This window comes from Aethalodelphis obliquidens, unplaced genomic scaffold, assembly GCF_003676395.1.
Source record: "Aethalodelphis obliquidens isolate GAN/ISIS:26980383/991018 unplaced genomic scaffold, ASM367639v1 scaffold53, whole genome shotgun sequence".
In the NCBI taxonomy this organism is placed as follows: Eukaryota; Metazoa; Chordata; class Mammalia; order Artiodactyla; family Delphinidae; genus Aethalodelphis; species Aethalodelphis obliquidens.
Genome location: NW_020837997.1, coordinates 10591466 through 10614627, shown reverse-complemented (window position 1 = coordinate 10614627; position 23162 = coordinate 10591466). Strand labels below are relative to the sequence as shown.

The 23162-nt window shown below is 57.6% G+C and overlaps 1 protein-coding gene across 9 annotated transcripts in view; it reads right to left on the bottom strand.

The window, feature by feature from the left end:
* Positions 1 to 23162, bottom strand: part of PTPRS (protein tyrosine phosphatase receptor type S) — a 103544-nt gene that overhangs the window by 5293 nt on the left and 75089 nt on the right. For 4 of the 9 annotated variants that reach the window (XM_027085380.1, XM_027085381.1, XM_027085379.1 and 1 more), the window contains 19 exons: positions 18529 to 18834; positions 16962 to 17155; positions 14598 to 14715; positions 12364 to 12972; positions 11810 to 11907; positions 10937 to 11190; positions 9965 to 10058; positions 9657 to 9872; positions 9011 to 9168; positions 8486 to 8497; positions 8195 to 8307; positions 6421 to 6468; positions 5128 to 5225; positions 4925 to 5048; positions 4165 to 4340; positions 3966 to 4085; positions 1008 to 1162; positions 623 to 908; positions 214 to 392 (listed from right to left, as the gene is read on the bottom strand). In XM_027085380.1, coding sequence (XP_026941181.1) covers positions 214 to 392; positions 623 to 908; positions 1008 to 1162; positions 3966 to 4085; positions 4165 to 4340; positions 4925 to 5048; positions 5128 to 5225; positions 6421 to 6468; positions 8195 to 8307; positions 8486 to 8497; positions 9011 to 9168; positions 9657 to 9872; positions 9965 to 10058; positions 10937 to 11190; positions 11810 to 11907; positions 12364 to 12972; positions 14598 to 14715; positions 16962 to 17155; positions 18529 to 18834 — 3358 coding nt within the window. The remainder of the gene's footprint in view (positions 1 to 213; positions 393 to 622; positions 909 to 1007; positions 1163 to 3965; positions 4086 to 4164; positions 4341 to 4924; positions 5049 to 5127; positions 5226 to 6420; positions 6469 to 8194; positions 8308 to 8485; positions 8498 to 9010; positions 9169 to 9656; positions 9873 to 9964; positions 10059 to 10936; positions 11191 to 11809; positions 11908 to 12363; positions 12973 to 14597; positions 14716 to 16961; positions 17156 to 18528; positions 18835 to 23162) is intronic. The other 5 variants (XM_027085383.1, XM_027085382.1, XM_027085387.1 and 2 more) reach the window with 3 other exon arrangements.

Genomic DNA, 23162 nt, shown 5'->3' with positions numbered 1-23162 from the left:
AGGGCAGATAGAACCATGTTACGGACAGCAGCCGTCACTTAAACAGATGTCTAAAGATTCCCTCCACCTCAGCTGTGACCGAGACTGGCAAGGTCCGTCTAGCTCTCTCCCATGCAAGACTGGAGGCCCCCCGAGGGCAGGGCTGGGACCTTTCTGGAGCCTCAGCATCGCCCGGCAAAGGCCAGGGCCCCTGCAGTGGCCAGGGGCAGGTACCTGTAGCCATCGATGAAGCTGGCGTTAATATAGTCGGAGCCCTCCACACCCCGGATGGGCTGCAGACAGACCCGTGTGCTCTCGTAGGGCATGATGTTGACCAGGCGGTTCTTGAACTTGTTACAAGGCAGATTGGCACTGATGAAGCGGGATGTGTGGGCTTTGGAGTTGGCTAGCCGCTGCGGGGACGAGGGACGAGGGGACGGGGGGCCACCATCAGGACAGCCTCCGGCTGGCAACCTGCTTTCCCCAGGGATGGGGTGGGCTGTGTGTTTCCAGCCAGGGCGCTAACAGGGGCCTGGCAGGCAGGGGAACACCAACCCCCCCACCCTCTGGTCCCCTGAACGCCGGTCTCCCGCTCAGCCCCCTCCCCCAGCTGGCCCACAGCAACCTCTAGCCCCCAGGCCACCTTGAACTCGAGTTCCATGCCGGTGACGTGCTCGCCGGGCTCCACCTGGGTCAGCTTCTGGATGTAGGCGTAGAGGCTGCGGGCAGGCACCTCCGTGTTGCCGCAGCCCACGGCCTCCAGCAGGGCCTCATGGATGAAGCTGTACTGGTCCTCGGTCTGCACCATGTAGTTGCGCTGGGACCGCATGAGCGTCACGTGGCCGTACACGTCCACCGTCTTCTCCGGCTTGATCCGCTCAAGCATGGCGTCGATGACAATGAAGCAGCCCGTGCGGCCCACGCCAGCGCTGCGGAGACAGGCAGGGTCATCAGGGGCCCCCCGGGCAAGGGGGTGGGGTAGGTGCGGCGGGGCGCAGCGGGGAGCAGGGGGACTGGGACAGGGGTACCTGCAGTGGACCACGATGGGGCCCGCGTCCGGCGGGTTGCAGGTCTTGACTCTCCGCAGGAAAGCCAGGAAGGGCGTCGGGTACTCGGGCACCCCGTGGTCCGGCCACGCCGTGAACTGGAACTGCCGGACTTCCCGTTTCTCGCTGGAGCCGTTCTGGGGGCCAAAGGGACACCGCCAGTCACCGCAGCCCACCACCCACGTGCTGGGGTCCACGTTCACACCTCCAGACCACCACTACTCGGAGCGCCTGACTCAGGTGCCCGGCTGCCCCGGGGCTTGGGGGTGTCTCTGCCTGGGAGTTTCACTGGCATCTCACGCTCAACGCGGCCAGCACTGTGCCCCCCACTTTCTCCCCAAACCCTTTCCCCCCATCTCAGCTGATGGCGGCGCCATCCTTCCACGCACTCCGGCTGGAATTTAGGGGTCGCCCTTGACTCCCCTCCCCCTCCTTCCCACATCCAAGACATCAGTCAGCACCGTCAGCTCTGCCTTCAAAGTCTACCCCAAGCCCACCCACTTCTCACTCGCCCCCTCCATGGGGAGCACCCTGGTCCAGCCCCACCATCATCCGTCCAGACCAGAGCAGTCACCCTGGTCCCCGGGCATCCCCACCGCAGTCTATTCCCGCCTCAGCAGACAGAGGGCACTGGTGAGCACCCAAGTCAGGTCCCGCCCCTCCTCTGCTTCCTCTGCCCACAGCCCTCCCTGGGGGTAAAAGCCCAAGTCTCCCCTGCAGCCCACAGCGTCCTGCACGACCTGCCCCGTCCCCTCCCTGCCCTCCCCTCCTCCCTCCCTCACCCTCACTCACTCTGCTCCAGCCACACGGGACTCCTGGCTGTTCCTAAAACACCCCAGGCACGGTCCAGCCCCAGGGCCTTTGCACGGCTGTGCCCTCTGCCTGGAATGCTGTAACCCCAGATCTCCTCCCTTCCTCACCAACTGCAGGTCCTCCACTACCCATTCTATTCTGCCCTGTTTTATGTGTAAGATTTCCTGTCATTTTACATATTTATTGTCTGTGTCTTGTCCACTAGACTCTAAGTCCCACGAGAGCAGGACACTTTGGGTGTCCTGATGCCCAGGTAAGGGTCTGACACACAGGGCGTGCTTCAGGTGTGAATCAACTGAAAATCTGTACCCCCTCGTGTCCATTGACCGTCTTCTGGCACCTGGGCCAGATGTATGCTTAATGTTGAGAGGCCCTGGCTGGCGGCCAGGGGAACGCTGGTGCGAGGAGCACCTCCGCTCCCCAGCATGACACTAAAAAGCGTCCCCTGTCTCCCAAGGCACTAGAAATAAAAACAAAAATAAACAAACGGAACCCTAATTAAACTTACAAGCTTTTGCACAGCAAAGGAAACCATAAACAAAAAGACAACGTACAAAAAAAGTCTGCAAACGATGCGACCGACAAGGGCTTAATTTCCAAAATATACAGACAGCTCATACGACTCAATGACAAGAAAAACAAACAACCCAATGGAAAAATGGGCAAAAGACCTAAAGAGACATTTCTCCAGAGGAGACATACAGATGGCCAAGAGGCACGTGAAAAGGTGCTCAACATCGCTAATTATTAGAGAAATGCAAATCAAAACTACAATGTGGTACCACCTCACACAAGTCAGAATGACCATCATTAAAAAACTCCACAAATACCAAATGCTAGAGAGGGTGTGGAGAAAAGGGAACCTTTCTAACACTGTTGATGGGAATGTAAGTTGGCGCAGCTACTGTGGAAAACAGTATGGAGGTTCCTCAGAAAACTAAAAACAGAGCTACCATATGATCCTGCAATCGCACTCCTGGGCATATATCCAGACAAAACCCCAATTCAAAAAGATACATGCACTTCTGTGTTCACAGCACCGCTATCCACAATAGCCAAGACACGGAAACAACCTAAATGTCCATTGACAGAGGAATGCATAAAGAAGATGTGGCACATATATACAATGGAATACAACTCAGCCATAAGAAAGAACAAAATAAGGCCACCTGCAGCAACATGGATGCCATTAGAGATTATCATACTAAGTGAAGTCAGAAAGAGAAAGACAAATACCATATGATATCACTTATATGCAGAATCTAATGACACAAATGAACCTATCTACGAAACAGAAACACACTCACGGACATACAGAACGGACTTGTGGTTGCCGAGGGGGAGGGGGTTGGGGGAGGGAAGGAGTGGGAGGTTGGGGTCAGCAGATGTAAGTTATTATATACAGAATGAATAAACGACAAGGTCCTACTGTATAGCCCAAGGAACTGTATTCAATGTCCTGTGATAAACCATAATGGAAAAGAATACGAAAAAGAATGTATATTTATGTATAACTGAATCACTTTGCTAGACAACAGAAATTAATACAACATTGTAAATGAGCTACACTTCAATAAAACAATTGTTTAAAAGTGCCCCCAGACATTGCCAAATGTCCCCTGAATGGCAAAATGCCCCAACTGAAAACCACTGATGTACAAGGACACTCGGAACCATGTTACGCACAGCAGCCATCAGTTAAATACATATCTAAAGACTCCCTCTGCCCCAGTCTCAACTGCCCACTGTGTCTTCCATCCAAGACTGGAAGCCCCTTGACTGCATGGCCAAGACCCTGCCAGGACCCTGCCATAAACCCAGGCTGGGTGAGGCCAGAGAGCAAGGAAGACCTGGTGTGTGGGGCAGGAGGACTGATGGCAAGGGGACAGCAGGTTCACTGCTAAGTAGGATTCTGCTGGTTTGTCCTGCTGTGGCTGGAGACAAGAGCTGTTCCCCTCTGAGTCTCAGTGTCCCCATCCATGAAGTGGGCCACCTGAGAATGTGGTCAGCCTGGGACAACATGGTTTCTTCTCTGTCCCATGGGGAGCTCCCAGGGCAGAAGCTCATCTTCCTCCTCCGCCCCCATCACCCCCTCCCCAGAGGCCCCAGTCCCGCCCTGGGCCCCACCTTGTGCAGCGAGAACGTCCGCACGCAGAACGTGGCCAGCTCGATGGTGTCCAGCAGGGTGACCTGGATGAAGCCGTAGGTCTCCGTGCCCCTGTTGGGCCAGTACTGATCACATTTGATCTGCACCAGGTAAGAGAACAGAGGTGAGTGTGGGCCGGAGCCAGCCGAGGGCTTGGGGGCCACAGGGTCCAGGCCTCACCCGTGATTTCTCCTCTAGCCGTGTCATCATAACGATGGTAGCGGAGCGCTGCTCCCACACCATACGCCAGAAGTCACCGAAGGTCTCGGGCAGCGGCCCCTGCGTGGCAATGTACGCATTCTGCCGCCGATAGCCATCCACGTAGTTGGCGTTGATATAATCGCTACCCACGATGCCTACAGCCGGGGTGAGAAGCCAGAGATCAGTGGGGGCACTCTGTCCTTCTAGGCTGGTTCCACCTGGTCCACCACTTCCCACTTACTGGAAGCCCTCCTGGACTGCCCCAATCTGTCCCCAAGGAAATCGTGCGGCGTGTACTTCGTGGTTTCTCCACCTCGACACGATAGCCATTTGGGGCCACATCATTCTATGCTAGGGGCTGTCCTGTGCACTGCAAGTTATTGAGCAGCGTCCCTGGCCTCTATACCCTAGATACCACTAACACCCCCTTCCTCTAAGCCGTGACAATAAACATGTCCCCAGACATTGCCAAACGTCCCGAGTGGTGGGACTGCCCTGATGAGCGTCACTGATGTAGAGGAATAGATGGAAATATGTAATGGACAGGGGCCATCAGTTAAATACACATCTAAAACTTCCCAGTGGCTTCTGGCTAGTGTTGGACCAGGGCTCAGTTTCCCCACCCGTCCCCTAGCTAGTCCACTCTGGCCTGGCCCCGTGGCCAAGAGGAGGCATGGGGTCTATGCGCTCTCTGTGGAACGAGGCTGGGCATGACGGAGCCTGGGGCCCCGCGTGCTACCTTCGATGGGCTGGAGGATGACACGAGAGTGGTCGTAGGCGATGACGTTGGCATAGCGGTTTTTGGGCTTGTTCACTTCCAGGTTGGAGTGCTCCCATGTGAACTGCTGGCCCGGATCGATGGACTGCGGGGAAGGGGATGCGGGGGGGTGTCAGGGTGGGTGTCTGTGGGCCCGGGAGAGTGGGAGGTGGGGGCCAGCTCACCTCGTACTCCTGGGAGAGCTTGAGGCTGTCGTTGGCCTTGAGGCGTTCTGTGTGCTCCGCCATGTCCGCGATGGGGATGGGTGGGTGGCTGAGCATGCCTGCGGGAAGAGAAGACCCAACGGCGTGGCCGGTCACTCGGGGGCCAGCCTGGGGGCCGGCGGGGGAGGGCGGAGGGGTGCTCTACAGTGTGAGTCTGCAATGGACGAGCTGCAGTTAGAGGGAGTGGCGGGGGAGGGGAAGGTTCAGGGCAGCCCCGTGGGGGCAGGGACCCCAGGCCTGCGGGGCTGAAGGGGGGAGCACGAGGCGGCGGCTCTGGGCTGAGCCCCAGCTCCCAGTGGCCTCCCTCCCCAGTGCCCCCCTGCAACCAGCTGGGGATGCAGGGGCTGGGGAAGGGTCAACGCGCCCAGGACGTCAAGCTCCTGGTGCCTCGTGAAGCAGGCAAGTGACACAGAGATGAAGAAGCGGATGCAGCTGGCCGGGCTTTCGGAAATACCATCCCTGGGGCAGGGGCGGGAGGCCGGTGCCCCTTCCGGCCCCTGGGGGATCAGAGGAACCCAAAAGTCCTCTGCCAGGTGGAGCTGAGGGACCGGGGAGGGGAGACACGGGGTATGTGTGTGTTGGATGGTGGGGCAGCTGCCACGAACCCCTGACCTCTGAGGGCTCGTTTTCTCATCTGGTACATGGGATGGTGACGTCCCTTATCTTTGGAGCCCCCGGGGGCGGTGGGGGTGGCTGGAGGTCATGGGGTGGGCCTGGCTCTTTCCTCCCCATATCTGAGCCTGCCAGACCCCTGTCCTCTCCTGGGGCCTGATGGCCACGCATGTGCTCACACATTCGCTCTGCAGATATAGGGAGGCTGACGGCTATGCGCCAGCACCCAAGCACTGGTGTTAAACCGATAAAGATGTGCTGAGCCAGCTGGTGAAGAGCTGTTGGTCTGAGCCCCTGCGTGTTCCCCGCCACCCCGGGTGCTGCCCCAGAGCCCAATCTAAGGGGTCTGAGGCTGGTGTCCATCTGACTGGTGGGTCCCCTATCACATGGGCGATACTTACATGTCTCACCTAGACTCCCGCTCCCACTCACACTCTCTCTCTCTCTCTCTCTCTCTCACACACACACACACACGCAGTCACAACCCAAAACCTCAGGGCCCGGCAGACCACACCCCCGCCCCCCCTCGAGAAGCCAGCGCAGGACAGGTGGGCAGAGAGAGAGGAGGCGGGATGGAGAAACCGAGGATGAAAACAAACAGGCGCGAAAGGAAGCTAAGAACAGAGAGACACAGGAACTAACTTTCAAAGTGAAACCCCGGCTCCCTGAGGGGGCTGCTGAGGCCTGAATCTGCAGAAACAGCAAACAATAAATAAATGAAAACACGCGGGGGAGGCCACCTCCCCCCGCCCCTCGCTGGGTGCACGCACAGCAGCCGGCGGACAGACGCAAAGGGCAGAGCAACGAGTGAGGGACACACGGCCGCCTGGGCCCCAACCAGAGAACCAACGGCAGCTGCTGTGCTTCCCTCCGGCTGGACATCGGCCAGCCCTGATTTTCAGCTGTGACCTCGGAAAGATCCCAAAGTCTTAGGCTCTTCTATCAACGTGTCCCCCCAGACCAACCTGGCCTTGGGTCCCCTGTTGGGGTCAGCAGAGGGGATTTTGGAGGAGAGGCAGGATGGTGAGGGAGAAACCTGGGGGCAGGGGAAGGACATACGGGCCCGTGCCATGACCTTTAAGGAGGAGAGCACCAATCACTTAAACATACACATTTAAAATCCTCATTTGGATGGAAATAGAATTGAGATAGGCTGGTCCAGAGACAGAAAAGAGAAGGGAGTACATTAGGGGTGTCATGAGACCTTTCATGATCTCTCATGGAGGACTGCAGCCATCAGTTAAATGATCAAAATCCTCATTTGGATAAACATGGAACTAACATGAGACAGTCCAGCAGCAGAAAAGAGAGAGAAATAAATACATTAGGAATAGCATGCAAGGCTATACGCATGAGCCCTTCAAGAGGACTGCAGCCATCAGTGCAACATAAATGTTTTAAAATCTCCATTTGGTTGGAAAGAGTTAATATGAACGAGTTCAGAGACAAGAAGTGAAGAGCTGGGTGCAAGCAGAGAGACAGACGTTACCATGCTGTGAGCTCATAAGGAGAACAGCAGCCATCAGTTAAGTTAAAAATTCCTTATTTGGTGAGAAGCAGCTGGCATGAGCCCGTTAAGAGGGAGGAGGTGGAGCTTCCCTGGTGGCGCAGCGGTTGAGAGTCCGCCTGCCGATGCAGGGGACACGGGTTCGTGCCCTGGTCCGGGAAGATCCCACATGCCGCGGAGCGGCTGGGCCCGTGAGCCGTGGCCGCTGAGCCTGCGCGTCCGGAGCCTGTGCTCCGCAACGGGAGAGGCCACAACAGTGAGAGGCCCGCGTACCGCAAAAAAAAAAAAGAGGGAGATGGTGAGGGAATGAGAGGATGACTGCACATGAAGATGATGAAGGGCAAGGTCCTGATTCAGTTCTCCCACCAAGCATGGCAGGCGGCGGCTGAATCCTATTAACCTACAGGGAACTATGAAGAGGCAGGGAGAACATGAGCATCTGCGGCCATGGAGGAGAGACAGACAGAGTGTGGTGGAGGCGGAATTCTTACACCTTGCTAGGGGCACATCCCTGGGGATTGGGAAAAACCCTAACACCCACCACTGAGTGGCCTTAAAACTAGAGGTGTGAACAGAAGCAGAGCTCTTTCTGCCAAAAGACATGAGGATTCGGAAAAGTTTTGCTTTTGTCTTTGTCTGAAGATGTCCTTTAAGCTCCCAGAGAAGACAGCAGCCACCAGTTAAAGGCAACTCTTCGAAAGCCTCCCTTGGTCGTAAGCTGAATCAACCCATGACAGTTCCAAGCCCAGAGCCACGGAGGAATTTGGGAATCGGGAACTGAATCGTACCAAGCACAGTTCAGTGGGGGCAGTCCTCGGGATCCACCGAGGTGGCAGCTTCCTCTCTTCCTATGCTACCTCTCCCCTTCCCCCGTCGCTGTCGTCCCTGGCACCTGGGATCAGCACATACCTGGCGTCTGGAAGTTAATGCGTCTCATTTCCACGGGGTCCTTGGGGTGGTGGGGGGCGAGGTCGGCGTTGTTCAGTAGGCATTTGGTGCGGGGCTCTGAGTCCTTGCGTTTACTTTGTAGGAGCAAGCAGACACGCGAACATGTGACCCAGCTGCGCGCAACTGGGGTTCCCACGACCACGCACAGACACGCGTGCAACGGCTGGAGCAGCCAGGCGCCCGCTCACCCAACAGGCACGACGCCACCCCAGTTCCCCTCCTTGGCCTCCAAAGGGCAGGACCAGTTCTTACCTGTCAGGCTTACTGCTCCCGAAAACAGACATAGGTGAGGAGTGGGGGGGAGAAAGAAGACAGGTGAGGGTGTGCTGGCCATCAAGGGCCTGATCTGTGACTGTGGGTGGCTTTCTTTCCCTCTCTGAGTCTCGGTCTCCTCCAGAAAATGGGGCTAATCCTTCCTGCGTGGGTCCCCCGCCACAAGGAATAACATCTCAGCCCTCTAAGCTGGGACATGTCCCACGTGACCTCGTTACACTGGACAGAGGCAGCCCCCACCCCAAATCTTGCCGAGTGGAGCGTGAGACTTAACAGGAGTCAAATCCCTGGCTGGGATGGAACCCTAGCTCTGCCATTTCCCAGGCTGTGTGACCTTGATCAGGTGGTTTAATTTCTCTGAGCCCTGGTTTCCCTGTCTGGACCATACAGGGCTTCTGCGATGATCCTCTGAGATGACTGTTCCCCCCTGGATCTTTCCAGACCCCCCTCCTTTTTTAGGAAGCCTTCCCTCCTGTCAAGTGGGGGGCGGGGCAGGGGGCTCACTTCTTATAGAGCAAGATGGCAATAACGATGCAGATGATGAAAACCACAGCCAGCACGGGCCCAATCACCCAGATGAGCCCCTCTTCGCCGTCCACAATGGGCTGCGGGTCCGGGTTATCCAGCTGGAAGGGGTCTGAGAAGGGGCTTGCCGCAAATGTCTGCAGGAATGGGGTGGGGGGACCTCCATCAGTGCCCGCCCTCCTCACGGTGGCCACATGGGTCTTTCTCAAACACAAATCCATGTCCGTCCCCTACTCTAAACCCTCCTACAGCTCCCCAAAACCCTGACCCTGGTGGCCTACAAGGCCTGGACCTTGCCAATCTTCACTCTCCCTCTTCCTCACTCTGTTTCAGCCACTCTGAAATCCCTTTTGCTCCTCTTGCACCCCAGACCTTTGCACATGCAAACTGTGGGATGCCCTTTCTTTACCGAACTCCTACATATCCGTCAAAGCTCTAGTTCCAAAGTCCTTTCCTCTAACAAACCTTCCCTATGGGATACCCTCAACCTCAAACCGTTCCCTCTGCCCAACTCTGACCACAGTTAGGAGGATCTGTGTCTGGCTCTGAGGTCAGGGCCCTAGGGACTGGCCTGCCTCACTCAGTGGGTGTGGCTCGATATGGGCAGACACCATTTGGGACTTACGGGTTCGCTCTTCTGCAGCAGAGCAAGCACAAAGAGAACATATCGGTGGCCAGGCTCCAAGCCCCTGTTGTCAAAGCCACCGTACTGCTTCTGGTCGCCGGGATGGAAGGTGGGTGGCAGCACTGAGAAGCGAGCCGCGATGTAGGGCCGGGGCACCTCCAGCTGGCGCGAGTGCCGCAGGCTGCGCCTCTGCAGCCGTGCGATATCCTGGATCAGCTGTGGGAACAGACTGGGCTGCTCACGAACCTGGCTGGGAGCAACTGGGCTCACGAAAGCTGGGACGTTGTCTGGGCCCCACTGGCTCTTACCTCCTCCAGGTCCATTTCCTCTGGGCTGCCCAGCGGGGTCAGGAACTGGCCACCACGAGATTTACGCAGTGGCACCATCACAATGAAGTAGTTCCTATCAGGAGATGGAGTCATGGGGGGTTGTCTACTAGCATGACCAAGGGATGCTATCTAGGGCTGAGATGGGGAGCCGCCCCTCTCTGAATCTTCCCTTCTGCTCATACATTGGGCATACGGCCCCAGTCACATAGGACTATAGTTCCTGATTCAAGCCTCCAGGCTTTTCATGATACTGTACCTTTTGCCTAGAAAGCCTACCCTGTGAAATTACAGTTGACCCTTCAACAACGTGGGGGTTAAGGGGGCCGACCCCCTGCACAGTCAAAAATCCATATGTAAGTACAGTTGGTCCTCTGTATCCATGGTTCTCTATCTATCTGTGGATTCAACCAGCCATGGATCGTGTAATACTGTAGTCTGTACTTCTTGAAAGAAATGCGCATATAAGTGGACCCATGTAATTCAAACCTGTGCTGTTCAAGGGTCAACTGTATATTCCTCAAACTCCTATACACCCTTCAAAACCCCAGCTTCCATGCCCACAGTTTTGTAATCCTCGATTTTTCCCTGCTTCCCAGAGTCGTCCTCTCCTTACTGGGGACTCTCAGCCCTGGTGCCTCTCACTGCCACACCATGGGACTGAGGGTGTCTGTGTCCAGCTCTGTCTCCCCACCAGTCTAGGAACCTAGAACCAGTAGAAGGTCAGGCATATGGGGGTGTCAGGGAATGCTCAAGGAGCAGACACGAGGCCACATTTAGCGACATCTACGAGAAGCACTGAACCTTCAGGGGAACCACACGGGGTGGGGCTGATGCCATCTGTTTTACAGACAGGTGAGGAAACTGAGGCACAGAGAGATCAAGCGGCTGGCCCGTCACAGGGCTGGCTGGTGGAGGGGTGCAAAATCCCTGAGGGGGGCGAGTTGAGCTTACTGGACAGGCACAGGGCTCTGGCCGTCGGGCAGATACACCACGATGTAGCCTTCGGAGTCAGGCTTGGGGGTCACGCTGGGCTTAGAGCTGAGCAGGTTGAAGGCGGTCCAGGCAGTGACCGTCTGCTGGAGGCCACCCAGGCTGCTGCCGCGGTTGGTCAGCACGAAGTTGTAAAAGGTGTTGGGCTTGAGGTGCGTGATGAGCTTCTTGGTGGTGCGGCCGTCCACGTCCAGCGTGAGCCCATTGTACTGGATCTGTGGGACGGGCCAGCTCAGCACGGCTCTGGGTTGAGCCCCTGGTCCTGACCGAGCCTGGATCCCAGACTTAGCCCTGACCCTGCCAACTCAGTCTGTGACCCCAGACTGAGCCTCAATCCCAGCTGAGCCCCAATTCTAACAGAGCTTTGATCCCAGACTAAGTCTCGACCCCAAACTCAGTCCCAACCCCAGATTGAGCCCCGAACCCAGGCCGAGCTTCCACCGCAGCCAAGTCCTGGCTCTAAGTCCCAATCCTTAAACAGCCCTAATTCCAGACTGAGGCTCGAGCCTAGACTGAGACACTGGGCCTGAATCTTAGCTGAGCCCCGATCCCGGGCTAAGTCCCAGCTCTGACTGAGCATTAATCCCCTACTGAGCCCCAAACCCAGACTGAACTTCAACCCCTGGGACCGATCCCAGGCTAGGCCCCAATTCTGACTGAGCCTTGATCCCAGACTAATAAGTCTTGACACCGAACTAAGCCCCAACCCCAGACTGAGCCGCAAGCCTACCCGGCGGTGAGTCCAGCTGACCCCCAACCCTGGCCCCAGCCCCGACTCCAGACCAGCCCCAACCCCGGCCGAGCCCCGCCCCCCGACTCCTCGGGAGGCTGCACCTTGTAGGGTGTGGGCGAGTGGTAGTTGTCTGGGAACTCCCAGCTGAGCAAAACCGCCGTCTTCATGATCATCTTCACCTTGAAGTTCTTGGGCGAGACTGCACCAGGCAGCGGCAGGCGGGAAAGAGCAAAGGAGAGGTCCCGTGAGTGCTGGGGGGCGGGGGGAGCAGGGGGACGGGGTTGTGTGTGGGGCGGCCCAGGCGCTCCCTGTCGTCCGCTGTGCCCGTGGCCTTACTGCCTGGCCCTGGCCCGGCCCTGCCTGTTCCAAGTCCCTGCCGCGGGAGACGGCGCAGCTGGAGAGAGAAGGCGGAGGTGGAGGGGGGTTGGGGCGGGGGACGGGGTGGGCTGGGGGCGGTGTAGGGGGGGGCGGCGGTGCCACCTAGGCGTGTCCCACCTTTGCCAACGCCGGAGCCTCGGGGTCTGGACTCGCCTTGAGCGTCCACGAGGAAGCAGAAAAGTGACCACTTACCTGGGCGGGGGAGAGGGAGGGGGCTGGGGTGGGGGTGGGCGCGAGGCCCGGTCCGGCTCTGGTGCGGGGATCACCGCGCGCCTACCTTGGTCCCGCAGGAACGTCCGGTAGCGGACGGGGGGGCTGTAAGGGCCGGGGCCGCGGCGCGTGTGGGCCCGCACTTGGAGGTCATAGGCCGTGTCGGGCTTGAGGCCCTGCAGCGTGAGCACGTTCTCGGCGCCCGGCTCGGCCGCCGCGGGCAGCTCGGTCTCTCGGGCGGGGCCCAGGGCGCCGGCCTCCCGCACAGCCACTGTATACTTGACAATGGCCCCGTTGCGCTCGGCGGGCACTGGCGGCAGCCAGCGGAGCAGGACTGTGCCGGCGGAGGCGTTGCCGGCCGCCTCGAGGATCTGTGGGTGGCCGTGGGGCGTGTCCTCGGGGATGCTCAGGACCTCGGCCGCCTCCTCGCCCAGGCCGCCTCGGCTCCGGGCCGCCAGCCGGAACACGTACGTGGCGCCCTTGTGCACGCCCGACGCAGTGTAGTGGTCCTCGGTGGGCGGGAACTCCAGTGTGGCCAGGGGCGATGAGTCCTCGCGGCCGAACTGCAGGCGATAGCCCAGCACCTGGTCCTCGGCGGTGCCGGCCGGGGGCTCCCAGCGTGCCAGCAGGCTGCCCTCGGGGGTCTGCTGCACCGACAGGGTGGGGCGGCCCAGCACTGTTGGGGGCGGCGGGGGGAGATACAAGGCAGGGGTCAGCCTGGGAGCACAGGGTGAGGTTGCCGGGTTTTTTTTTGGCCACACCGTGCAGCCTGTGGGATCTTAGTTCCCTGACCAGGGATTGAACCTGGGCCCTCCACAGTGAAAGCGTGGAGTCCTAACCACTGGACCGCCAGGGAATTCCCAAGGGGTTGCCATTTTTAAAAGTGGTCTTGGGAAGGCTTCGCTCAGAAGCAAAGACTTGAAGGTGAGGGAGGGAGCCGCGGGGAGGTCTGGGGGGAACAGTGATTCAGGCAGAGGGAACAGCCAGTGCAAAGGCCCTGAGGTGAGACTGTGCTGAGTCCAAGGAACAGCAAGGAAGCAGGAGACTCAGAGGACCCGATAAACGAAAACATCAACAGATGTCACAGCAGGCCCACATCTATGTTTCTCCTCCTTCTCTTAGTAAGTCACTCAGCTCTTGCCTCATTTATTCACCCCTTGCCTCCTGCCGGCACCTGATTAATATCCATGGAACGTAGGAGTGTCCAAAACCGTGTCCCTGCCCCCATGGTTCTCACAGTCTGAGTAGTGATCAATGTGTCAAGGCCCTGAGAAGCCCTGCAGTGCTGAAGCTCTATACATGAAACCAGGCTTCTCCACTGCAGGACTTATCAGGACCTTTAATGGACGGTGGTGTGAACAGTCACAGTGTATGCAGCAGGTTCTGCTTAGCAAGCATGGCTCTAATGTAACCTCCCTGAGAGAGGACGGCAGATCACAGGAAGCTTCCTAGAAGAGGTGACATGGGCGCTAGAGGACACAGAAACTAGGCAGACGAAGGGAACGGTGGGGGCATGGGCTGGCAGCAGTGTGGAGGGGTGCTGTGTCCAGCTGGGAGGCCTTGAACATCAGGCTCTGTGGTCAGCAGTGAGACATGGAGAGTGCAGGAAGTGGGGTGGAGGCCATGGGGGCCTTTGTTCCTCGAACACACCAAGCTTGTTCCCTCCTCTGAGCCTTTGCCTGGGCTGTGCTCTCTGCCTAGAATACCCTCTCCCCTTACATTTTCATGGCTCGCTCGCTCTCCTCACTCTGCTATGTTTGGCTGGTGAAAAACCAGCCTCTTGGGACTGATGGGAGGGGCCTGAGGGGGAAACTGAGGCAGGGCTGCCAGGAGAGGAGGCTTCAGGGTGCGGCGGGGCAGACGGGCACACCACCCTGAAATGACAACCCGCCTGGGGTGATCAGAGCTGGGATGGGGGAGGCACGGGGTGCTGGGGGCAGGAGGGGTGCGGCCTGACCAAGACTGTGGCATGGGGGTGAGTGGGGAAGGCTTCCTGAGGAGGTGCTGACTAACCAAAGACCCAAAGGATGCAGAGGAGACGGCCAGCCCGGAGAAGGGTATCCAGGCAGGGGGAACAGGAGGCAGAGGGTGAGGAGTTAAGAGCTGGCTGTTAAAGGTTTCCATCTGGCTAGAGCTGAGCGGGGCTGGCCCACACTGGGTCTTAACATCCTCCGGAGCAGCTCCACACCTTTGCTCTCCCTGTTCCTCCTGCTTGGTGCATCTCCCCCCCGCCCCCCCACAGGGGCTCAAGAACTCTGCAGGGATGCTCTGAGGGCAAAGGGGCCCTAGAGGGTCTCGCACCTGCTCCCTTGGTCACTACCACCTTGGGTTTACTGCGAGCGCCGTCGCCTTTCATGGTGTAGGCGGCTACCGTGATGGAATAGGCGGTCTCAGGCTGCAGGTTTGTGACGGTCATCTCCTGCGGGTGGGGTCAGGGGTGGGGAATCAGTGACACAACCAAGGCTGCCCACCCTCTTCCCCGTGCTAGGGACAAGCAAGGCAGACGCGGGGCCCAATCTGCGGGCAGAGACGTGCACCCGAGCTCATGCATAGACCCCGACACGTAGCACGTCCATGCTGAGATGGGCACACGTGGCCTGACATCTGTCGTGGACCGCCTGGACCAGTGCAGTCCCCGGCCCTCTGGTCCCCAGCTACCACTCTTGCCCCACCTCCGTTCTTTCCTCCCTGCAGTGGCCCCCAGAGGGTGCCTGTGAGCAGCTGAGTCAGGTCTCCAGGGCTCTGGTCTCCCTGGGGGCAAAAGCCCAAGTCCTTCGCACCACCAGAAGTCCTCTGCCGCCCACAAGGCCCTGCACGACCTGCCCCTGTCCCCTCCCTGCCCTCACCTCCTCCCTCGCTCACTCTGCTCCAGCCACACGGGGCTGCCTTTCTATCCCTCCTCCAACCAGACATGGTCCTGCCCCAGGGCCTTTGCACTGGCTGTGTCCCCCCCACCCGACACCTGTCTCCACTACATCCGTTGTTGTGCTGGAGATTCCTTATACCAGCTCCTGAAAGCCAGCAGTCGAATTTTCAGAAAATTTGCAAGCCACTTATTAAACAGCCGTTACTATAAATAAAATTATATAAACGTATGATCAAATAAATAGTAAAAACAAAGGTAATAAGTACTCAAAACCCACCCCTCTGTCATTATTTTACCGTGTTTACTATTATCTGTGTCCTCGAGATTATTCTATTCTGTCTCTTATATCTGTGCGATACAAATACTATACAAAGACGAGCTACCACAAATCCGGTAGGTAGCTTGAAATCGACACGGTGGGAGTATGTACACCATGGAAAAGGGCAAATGCTACCAGTCGGGATTGCGCCCACCCGACAGCTGGCTGTTCAAGCATTTACACCACTATCTATGCCCCATCCCCACCAGAGCTGTAACTAGACACGTGTTTGTGCCTTGTTCCAAGGAACATCCCTCTCCCCTGAACCGTGACCCCCAGGAAGACGGGCTCAGGCGTGTCTCGGTCACTGCCGCATCCATGGCACCTAGCTCAGGATCAGCTCAGTAAGTCACTGCTCATTCAGTGAATGACAGAGCACCCCGACCCTCACACCCTCACACACGTGTCCATGTTTCCCATACATGCATACCCACAAACATGGCCGGCATGCCTGGGTGGCCCCAGGTCAGGAGCATAGGAGCGGGGACAGGATGCACACACAGAGGGTCTCCTGCCCCTGAGCCTCACATTCAGTCCTTCCCGGGGTCTTAGTGGGTTGGAGGGTCTGAGCCAGAGCCATGTGGGAACCTCCCCCCAGACTGGGGTGGGGCGGGGGAGAAGCAGAGCTACTGGAGTGGGTGGGGCCGTGTCAATTTAACATCAGGCTTGGGGCTGTCAGAAGAGCCCGTGGTCCCTATCTTAGGGGCAGAAAGACAGCCCAGAGCCACACAGTAATCCTGACTCTGGTTCAGGGCCTCCTGCAGATTTCCTTTCCCACCTGGGGTCCACTGACCCCTCTCATCACGCCGGGGCCAGAATGAAGGGGACACTTTGGCCTAAGAGAGAAACTTCGAGGTCAGGAAGGGCTGAGTCAGGTAACAAAAGGGTCGGGCTAGGCTGGAAAGTGACTCAGTTTCGATCTGCCAGGCCTGGGTGCCACAGGGGAAGCTGCGGGCTGGAGGAGGGTGGTTAACGCTGTGAACAGCTGGAGCAAAGGTGTGGTGGAGAAGACCCAGGCCGGGAGCTAGGCTGGAGGAGGGAAGTGGGGAGGCAGGAGGCCAGCGGAGTCCAGGGGCCATTCAGCTAAGAACGGATACCTCCGTGGTCCCCAGGAGAAGCCCATGTGCCTGATGCAGAACCGAGGCTGCCAGCTAGCTCCAAGAGGTAACTAGGTGTGCATCGGGGGCCCAGGGGAGGAGACCCTTTTACAGGGGGCGTGCAGGGGATGGGGTCACAGCACTGCACGGCCCGCCCGCGGGAAGAGCACTGGCAGCGGCTCGGGGTGGCAGGGGGGCACTACTTACATATTCGGCCGTGTCGTCCGTCTCCCACTGAGCGCGGGAGGAGGCGGCAGGGGAGAGAGGACGAGGTGAGCGCAGTAGCCAGAGACAGAGAAACACAGAGAAGCAGCGAGAGGGCGGGAGCGCAGGGGGCCCGGGCCCCGCCCCACCGCCAGGCCCCGCCCCGGAGCCCCGCCCACCTGGGCATCGGCCAGCATGATGTCCTTGATGCGCGGCGGCCCTCGGGCCTCAGCGCCCTCCATGCGCACGTAGTGGACCTGGTAGCCGCGGATCTGGCCGTGCTGCCGGCCGGGCGCGGGTGAGCGCCACAGCACGCGAATAGCCGTGGCGTTGAGCGCCTCCGCCTCCACCTTCCGCGGCGGCGCGCTGGGCACTGGCGGGTGGGGGGGAGGGGAGGGGAGGGGTGGGCGGGGCCGTTACTGGGGTGCCCAGCCCTGCCCCGGGCAGCGCCACTGACCGATGCCAAGGTGCCGAGTGACTGCCGGTTAACCCGGCGCTCTGAGCGCTCACCGCTGGCCCGGAGGGAATACCTCCTTCACGCTTCCCACAGCCCGGGGAGGGGGCTCTGATGGTGCACCCCATTTACAGATGAGCAACTGAGGTCCCCCAGAGCCCAGGTCACCTGCCCAGGGCCACAAGACATGAGCGGGCCGTGCACGCCCCACTCTAAGAGGTTTACCCACACTGCTTCCGACCTCAGAGCATCCCTTCTAGATAGGAGTCCTTATGCTCCCTTTACAGATGGGGAAACCAAGGCACAGAGAGTTGATCCCAGGACCACAGGGTTATCAAGAGGCAAAGCCGGGATGGGAACCCAGGCAGTCCAGCTGCACGCTCCTACACACCCCAGGGTGCAGCCAGCCCACTCCACACTGGAGCACTTTTTCAACCAGCCCCCAAGCTGAGAGCCCTCGCCACCCACCCCAACCCCCACCCCAAGGCCTGGCGTGAAGAACCGCTTCATTTCTTCCCCATGGTTAGGACAAAATGTTGGGGCTGCCAACCGAAACTTCCAGGCCAATGGCTCAGAAAACAGCCGGTCCAGGTTTCCTGCAATTTTATTGCGGAAGCTGCCTGCTTCATTTTGCCCCATGCCCTCAGCTTCTACTGTGTGACTAGCGTCTTAGAACTTTCTAGCTCAGCTACGGTGGGAATATTTACACCACAGAAATCGGCCAGTGCTACCAATCGGTCTCTATGCCCCAGAGAGCTGGCGGTTAACCACCATCAGCACGCAATCTACCTACTCTCTAGGTAGGATAGCTCAGACCCAAGCAGCTCCAAATCTCAGGTTATCCCTAGAGTCTAAAACACCAGCTTTCTGGTGTCAGGGACCATAATTTTTGTCACAAGTGCTGCTTCTGTTTCCTACACTCCGTTTCCATGGCTTCCACCACCGGACCAAAATACAGGGCTCCCCGCTTAACGTTCCAGGCCCAAGGCTCAGAGAGAAAATGTAGCCCGTAAGGTCCAGAACAGAGAATTCCAAGATCAAGGAGCCCGGTTGGTTTGGGGAGGCTGATGGCCACTTGTCTCCTTCTCCTGATTACGGCTTCTATGGTTGGCTAAAAAGTTCATTCGTTTTTTTCCATAAGATCTTACTGAAAAACCCGAAAGAATTTTTTGGCCAACCCAATACCTTCTGACCACCAGCCAGCCCAGTTTTCCAGGGACAGAAGGCTCCAAGGCAGGGGCCGGGCTGGGGCCTGGGGGTCCCAGGGGTCCCAGGCCGGGGCCGGTGCTTACCGTCCTCGTCGGTGCGGATGACCACGGGCGAGCTCTCGGGCCCTGGTCCCACCTCTGTGTGAGCGACGGCGGTGATGCGGTACTCCGTCCACTTGTCCAAGGCCTCCAGCAGGATCTGGGTGGTGGTCGGGGGGATGCCGTTCACCTCCTTGGGTTGCGGGTCCTCTGAGCCCAGCGGTCGGTAGCGGACGCTATAGCTCACCAGGGCCCCGTTGTGCGTGTCCGGCGGCGGCGGGCGCCAACTTACCAAAATGGCCGTGGAGCGCGTGCTGACACATTTAACGTCTTGAGGGGGGGCTGACGGTTCTATTGGGGGGGGGGGGGGGGGGGGGGGGGGGGGGGGGGGGGGGGGGGGGGGGGGGGGGGGGGGGAAACAAAAGATGGGAAAGAGAAAATAAAAAAGAAGATGATAACAAACAAAACAGAACCAAACCAAAGAGAAGTCGAACCCAAAAGAAGCGGGTGTCAACCAAAGGTGAGATGGGCGGGTGGGTGGGTGGGTGGGCGGGCGGGGATGGGGGCAGAGAGGGCTGGCCAAGAACGCTGCACTCACCACATGGGGCTGCACGTGGCACACAGTAGTTCTTAGGGAGAGGGTAGCCACAGTCCCCAAGGAGCATATGCACGTAAGCTGTGCACCGTGCCAAGCGCAACAGCAGTAAAAACCCCATTTACTGGGCACCTACTATGTGCCAGGCACGGTGCCAAAACAACAATAAATGTACTTATTTATTGAACACCTACTGTGTGCCAGGTATAGCACCAGGAGCACAATGACAATAAATGTACTTATCTATTGAACACCTACTGTGTGCTAGGCACTGTGCCAGAAGAATAGCAATAAAAGCCTCATTTATTGGGCACCTACTATGTGCCAGGCACCGTGCCAAGCACTTCACACAATAACAGTAAGTGTACTTATTTAGTGAACACCTACTGTGCACCAGGCACAGCACAGGAGCAGAATGACAGTAAATGTACTTATTTATAGAACATCTGTGTGCTAGGCACTGTGCCAGAGGAATAGCAAAAGCCCCATGTACTGGGCATCTACTACGTGCCAGCCACTAGGCCAAACGCAAAAGCAATAAAAGCCCCATTAATTCAGTAACTACTATGTGCCAGGCACAGTGCCAAGGGCTGCACAGAATGGCAGGTGAAAAATCTACTTATTGAACCCTACTATGTGCCAAGCACCATGCCAAGGGCTGCACAGAATAACAGTGAAATATTGCACACCTACTGTGTGCCAAGCATTGTGCCAGAATCATGGCAAAAGCTCCATGTACTGGGCACCTACTATGTGCCAGGCACAGCACCAGGGATGGAATAACTGTAAACACTAATTTACTGAATACCTACTGGGTAACCGGGGACTAGCAGTAAAGCCCCATTTATTGGGCACCTACTATGTGCCAGGCCTGTCTCTAGAAGTTTCACAGGTTAACAGTAAGAGCATCTACTTACTGAACACCTGTACTGCCAGGGACCCCAGAGGGCAACCCTGTGGTTACTTCCTGGCCTCACTTGCAAAGAAAACAATGTCTGAGTCTTGAGCACCTACTGTGTGCCAGTTAGCATGCCAAGGGCTATACAGAGTAATAATAAAAGCCCCTGTGTATTAGACACCTACTGTGATGGCACTGGGTCAGGGCTTTACAGATAACACAGCCCACAGTTAGCACCTACTGTGTGCCCAAGTTTTAGTAGCTCATAGTTCTTCTGTTTTGAGCCCCTACTGTTCACCTGATGCCAACCTAAGCCCACTGCAGATCAAGGGCACGTCTCATTGACTGAACACCTACTATGGGCTGGTCACTGCCACAGCCCTCTGAAGATGAAAGTAGCTGTTGCCCTTTACGCGGCGCATACTGCATGCCAGGCACTCTGCTAAGGTCTTTATTGAAACAGAAAAAGTTCCCACATATTAGGTACCTACAACATGCTAGGTACTATACTAAGGACTAGGTAGAACATTAGTAGTTCTCGTTTCTTAACAGGGCCTACTGTGTGTCAGGCCCTGTTATTTCTGGATAACAGTAATAGTCCCTACGTTTTAAGCGTCTACTATGTGTCAAGCACTGTGCTAATGACCTTATATAAAAATAGTAATAGTTCTTACTTATTGAGCACCTACTATTTGCACACACAGTACCAAGAACCTTGCAGACGACAGTTTCATGTTTGGAGCAAAAACGAAACCATGCTAGGCCCTTCCAGACTGACAGTGGCTCCTATCTGAGCACCTACTATGTGCTTAGCACCAGGCCAACCTCTTTAAAGTGCCACTTATTGAGCGCTTACTGGATGCCAGGCACTGTGCCAAGGGTTTTGCAGAGCAATCATTGTAGCCCCCATGTTTCGGGGACCTACTGTGTACCTGGCACCAGGTTGACCTTGTTACAAGCTACTAATAGCTTCCATTCATGGGCTGCCGACTCTGTGCCCAGCGCCCTGCTGCTCCATATTTAGACTGAAAGTGGAAGCTGCCACTTATAGAGCACCTACTGTGTGCCAGGCAGCGTGCTAAGGACTTTGTTAAATAACAGTGATACTCTCCCTATATTAAGCGTGAACTGTGTGTGTTAAGGGCTTTATGGAGTATCAGTAATAGTCTCCATGTGCCGAGCACCTACTATGGGCCAGGCCCTGTGTTAAGAGCATTACTGATGATAGTCCTCACGTTCTATACATCTTCTGCACGCCCAGCAGCATAGGCCCTCTGTAGACTCAAGATACGGCCCACTGATCGTGCCTCATTTAATTCTCCTGACCCCCTTACGTGGCTGGAACTAGCACCCCTCCACCCCGCCCCCACGTTCCAGGTGGGGAAATGGGTTTCAAAGCCCACCTGGTTTGCCTGGCATTCTTTTATCACTGGTTGTATAGCTACTGGGTGCCAGGTCCCACTTGTTCTGGGTGCTCACCTCCCATTTTACAGGTGAGGAAACTGAGGCCCAGAAAAGGCAAGTGGCCTGCCCAAGGGCACATGGCGCGAGCCAGGCCTTGAAGCCAGGCTCAGCTGCTGTCCATGGGCTGTCTTGGTTGAGGCTGGGAATTCAGACCTCAGCCTGTGCCTTATTCAGCTCAGGCCAGCTGAGGATGGCTGGAGCCACACCCCCTCAAATGCCCACGACCCTAGAGCCCGCCTCGTCTGGTGGGAGGCTCAGAGAGGTCACTGGCCTTGCTTGAGGTCAAGGCATGTAGAACCTTCACCATCATGCCAGCCGCACTTATTCACTGCGTGTGTTTACAGACCACTTACTCTGTGCACACCCCATGCTAGGGTCTGGGACCCAAAGCTCAATCAGAGGCCCCCATCCTCAAAGACATCAGGCTACCAGAGACCACTCCAATGGCTTACTGCAACCAGAATGACTCTCCCGCCTCACTTAAATTGAAACACTGGGGTTCCCTCCTCTGGAAATAGACACTTGGGGGTCCCCTCCCCCATTTCTTGACCAGCCACCCCAACCAAATGTGCCCGGGGGGAGTCAAGCAGGAGTGGAAAAACCAACCGAGGAATGTGCCAGAAGGAATGGATTCGCTAAGAAAGGGGAAGGAAAAATAAAACCAAAACCATAATAAAAGAAGAAACAACGATGATGGGGATGATGATGAGAAAAACCATAATAAAAGAAAGAAAGACGCTTTCCAGAAAACTCCCAGTCTGGTTACCTACCTTCCACTCTTCAACTGCTAACTTAAAAGACTTTCTTACGAGGGAGGGAATGGCGGAGTGCTGAGCTACAAGGCCAGACCGAGCTCTGGGTGGGTCTCTGGCCGCGAGCGGGCGCGCAGCCCTGCTCCGGCCCCAGTGTGGGCACGCTGCAGTTCCGGGGTGGCGCCGATGAGGCAGGAAGGTTGGACGGTGTCTGGGAGACCCACGGCTGAGTGGTCTGGCCTCCACCTACCCTTGAGTTCAGCCTAAGAAGCCCGCACTCCCCGGGGGTGGGGGTACGCCTGGCCCTGCGTCTCGGCTGCCAGTTCTCTCGGGCCCCACCCGTCTTGGGGTGCGAAGTGGGGAGTCCCTTCTCCCCCACTCCCTGTCCTGGGCCGCCCCGGAGGTTCGGAGGTTCGCGTGGCTGGGCCAAAGCCGCTTTCTCGACGACCTTGGAGGCCGCCTCCTTCACAATCCGGCCCAACCTGCGTGACTTGTCGGGAGGGTGCGGGGCAGCGTGGATGCGCACATGGAAGCGCGGTGCGTGGGGGGGGAGGGGCGTGGTTCCGGATTCCACGTTCCTGGGCAGGTGTGCCACTCGGCAGCGGGGTGCACAGTTTAGGGGACTGAATTTGGACTCTGGACGGTCTGCACAGCCCAGAGCTGCTGGGGCACAGGCCAGGGGGCACGCAGGGTGGGCCGTTTTTGTGAACCCGCTGGAGACCAGCGCGTACTCACCTTCGCGGCACCTGTGCCGGTCTCTCACGTGGCCGCCCAAGCCACAGGACACCCTCACTGATCGCCTCACGCACAAACATTCCTGTGAGTCGCGGAGCTCTCGGCTCGGCCCCAGTGGGGCGGGGAGGAGGGGAAGGGGCCGGGGTTGACAGTCTCCAAGTCCCCTGATCCCAGCGGCTCAGACACCCCGGCCCAAGTTGCTGTCACTCTGGACTGACCCGTGACCCCCTGTGTG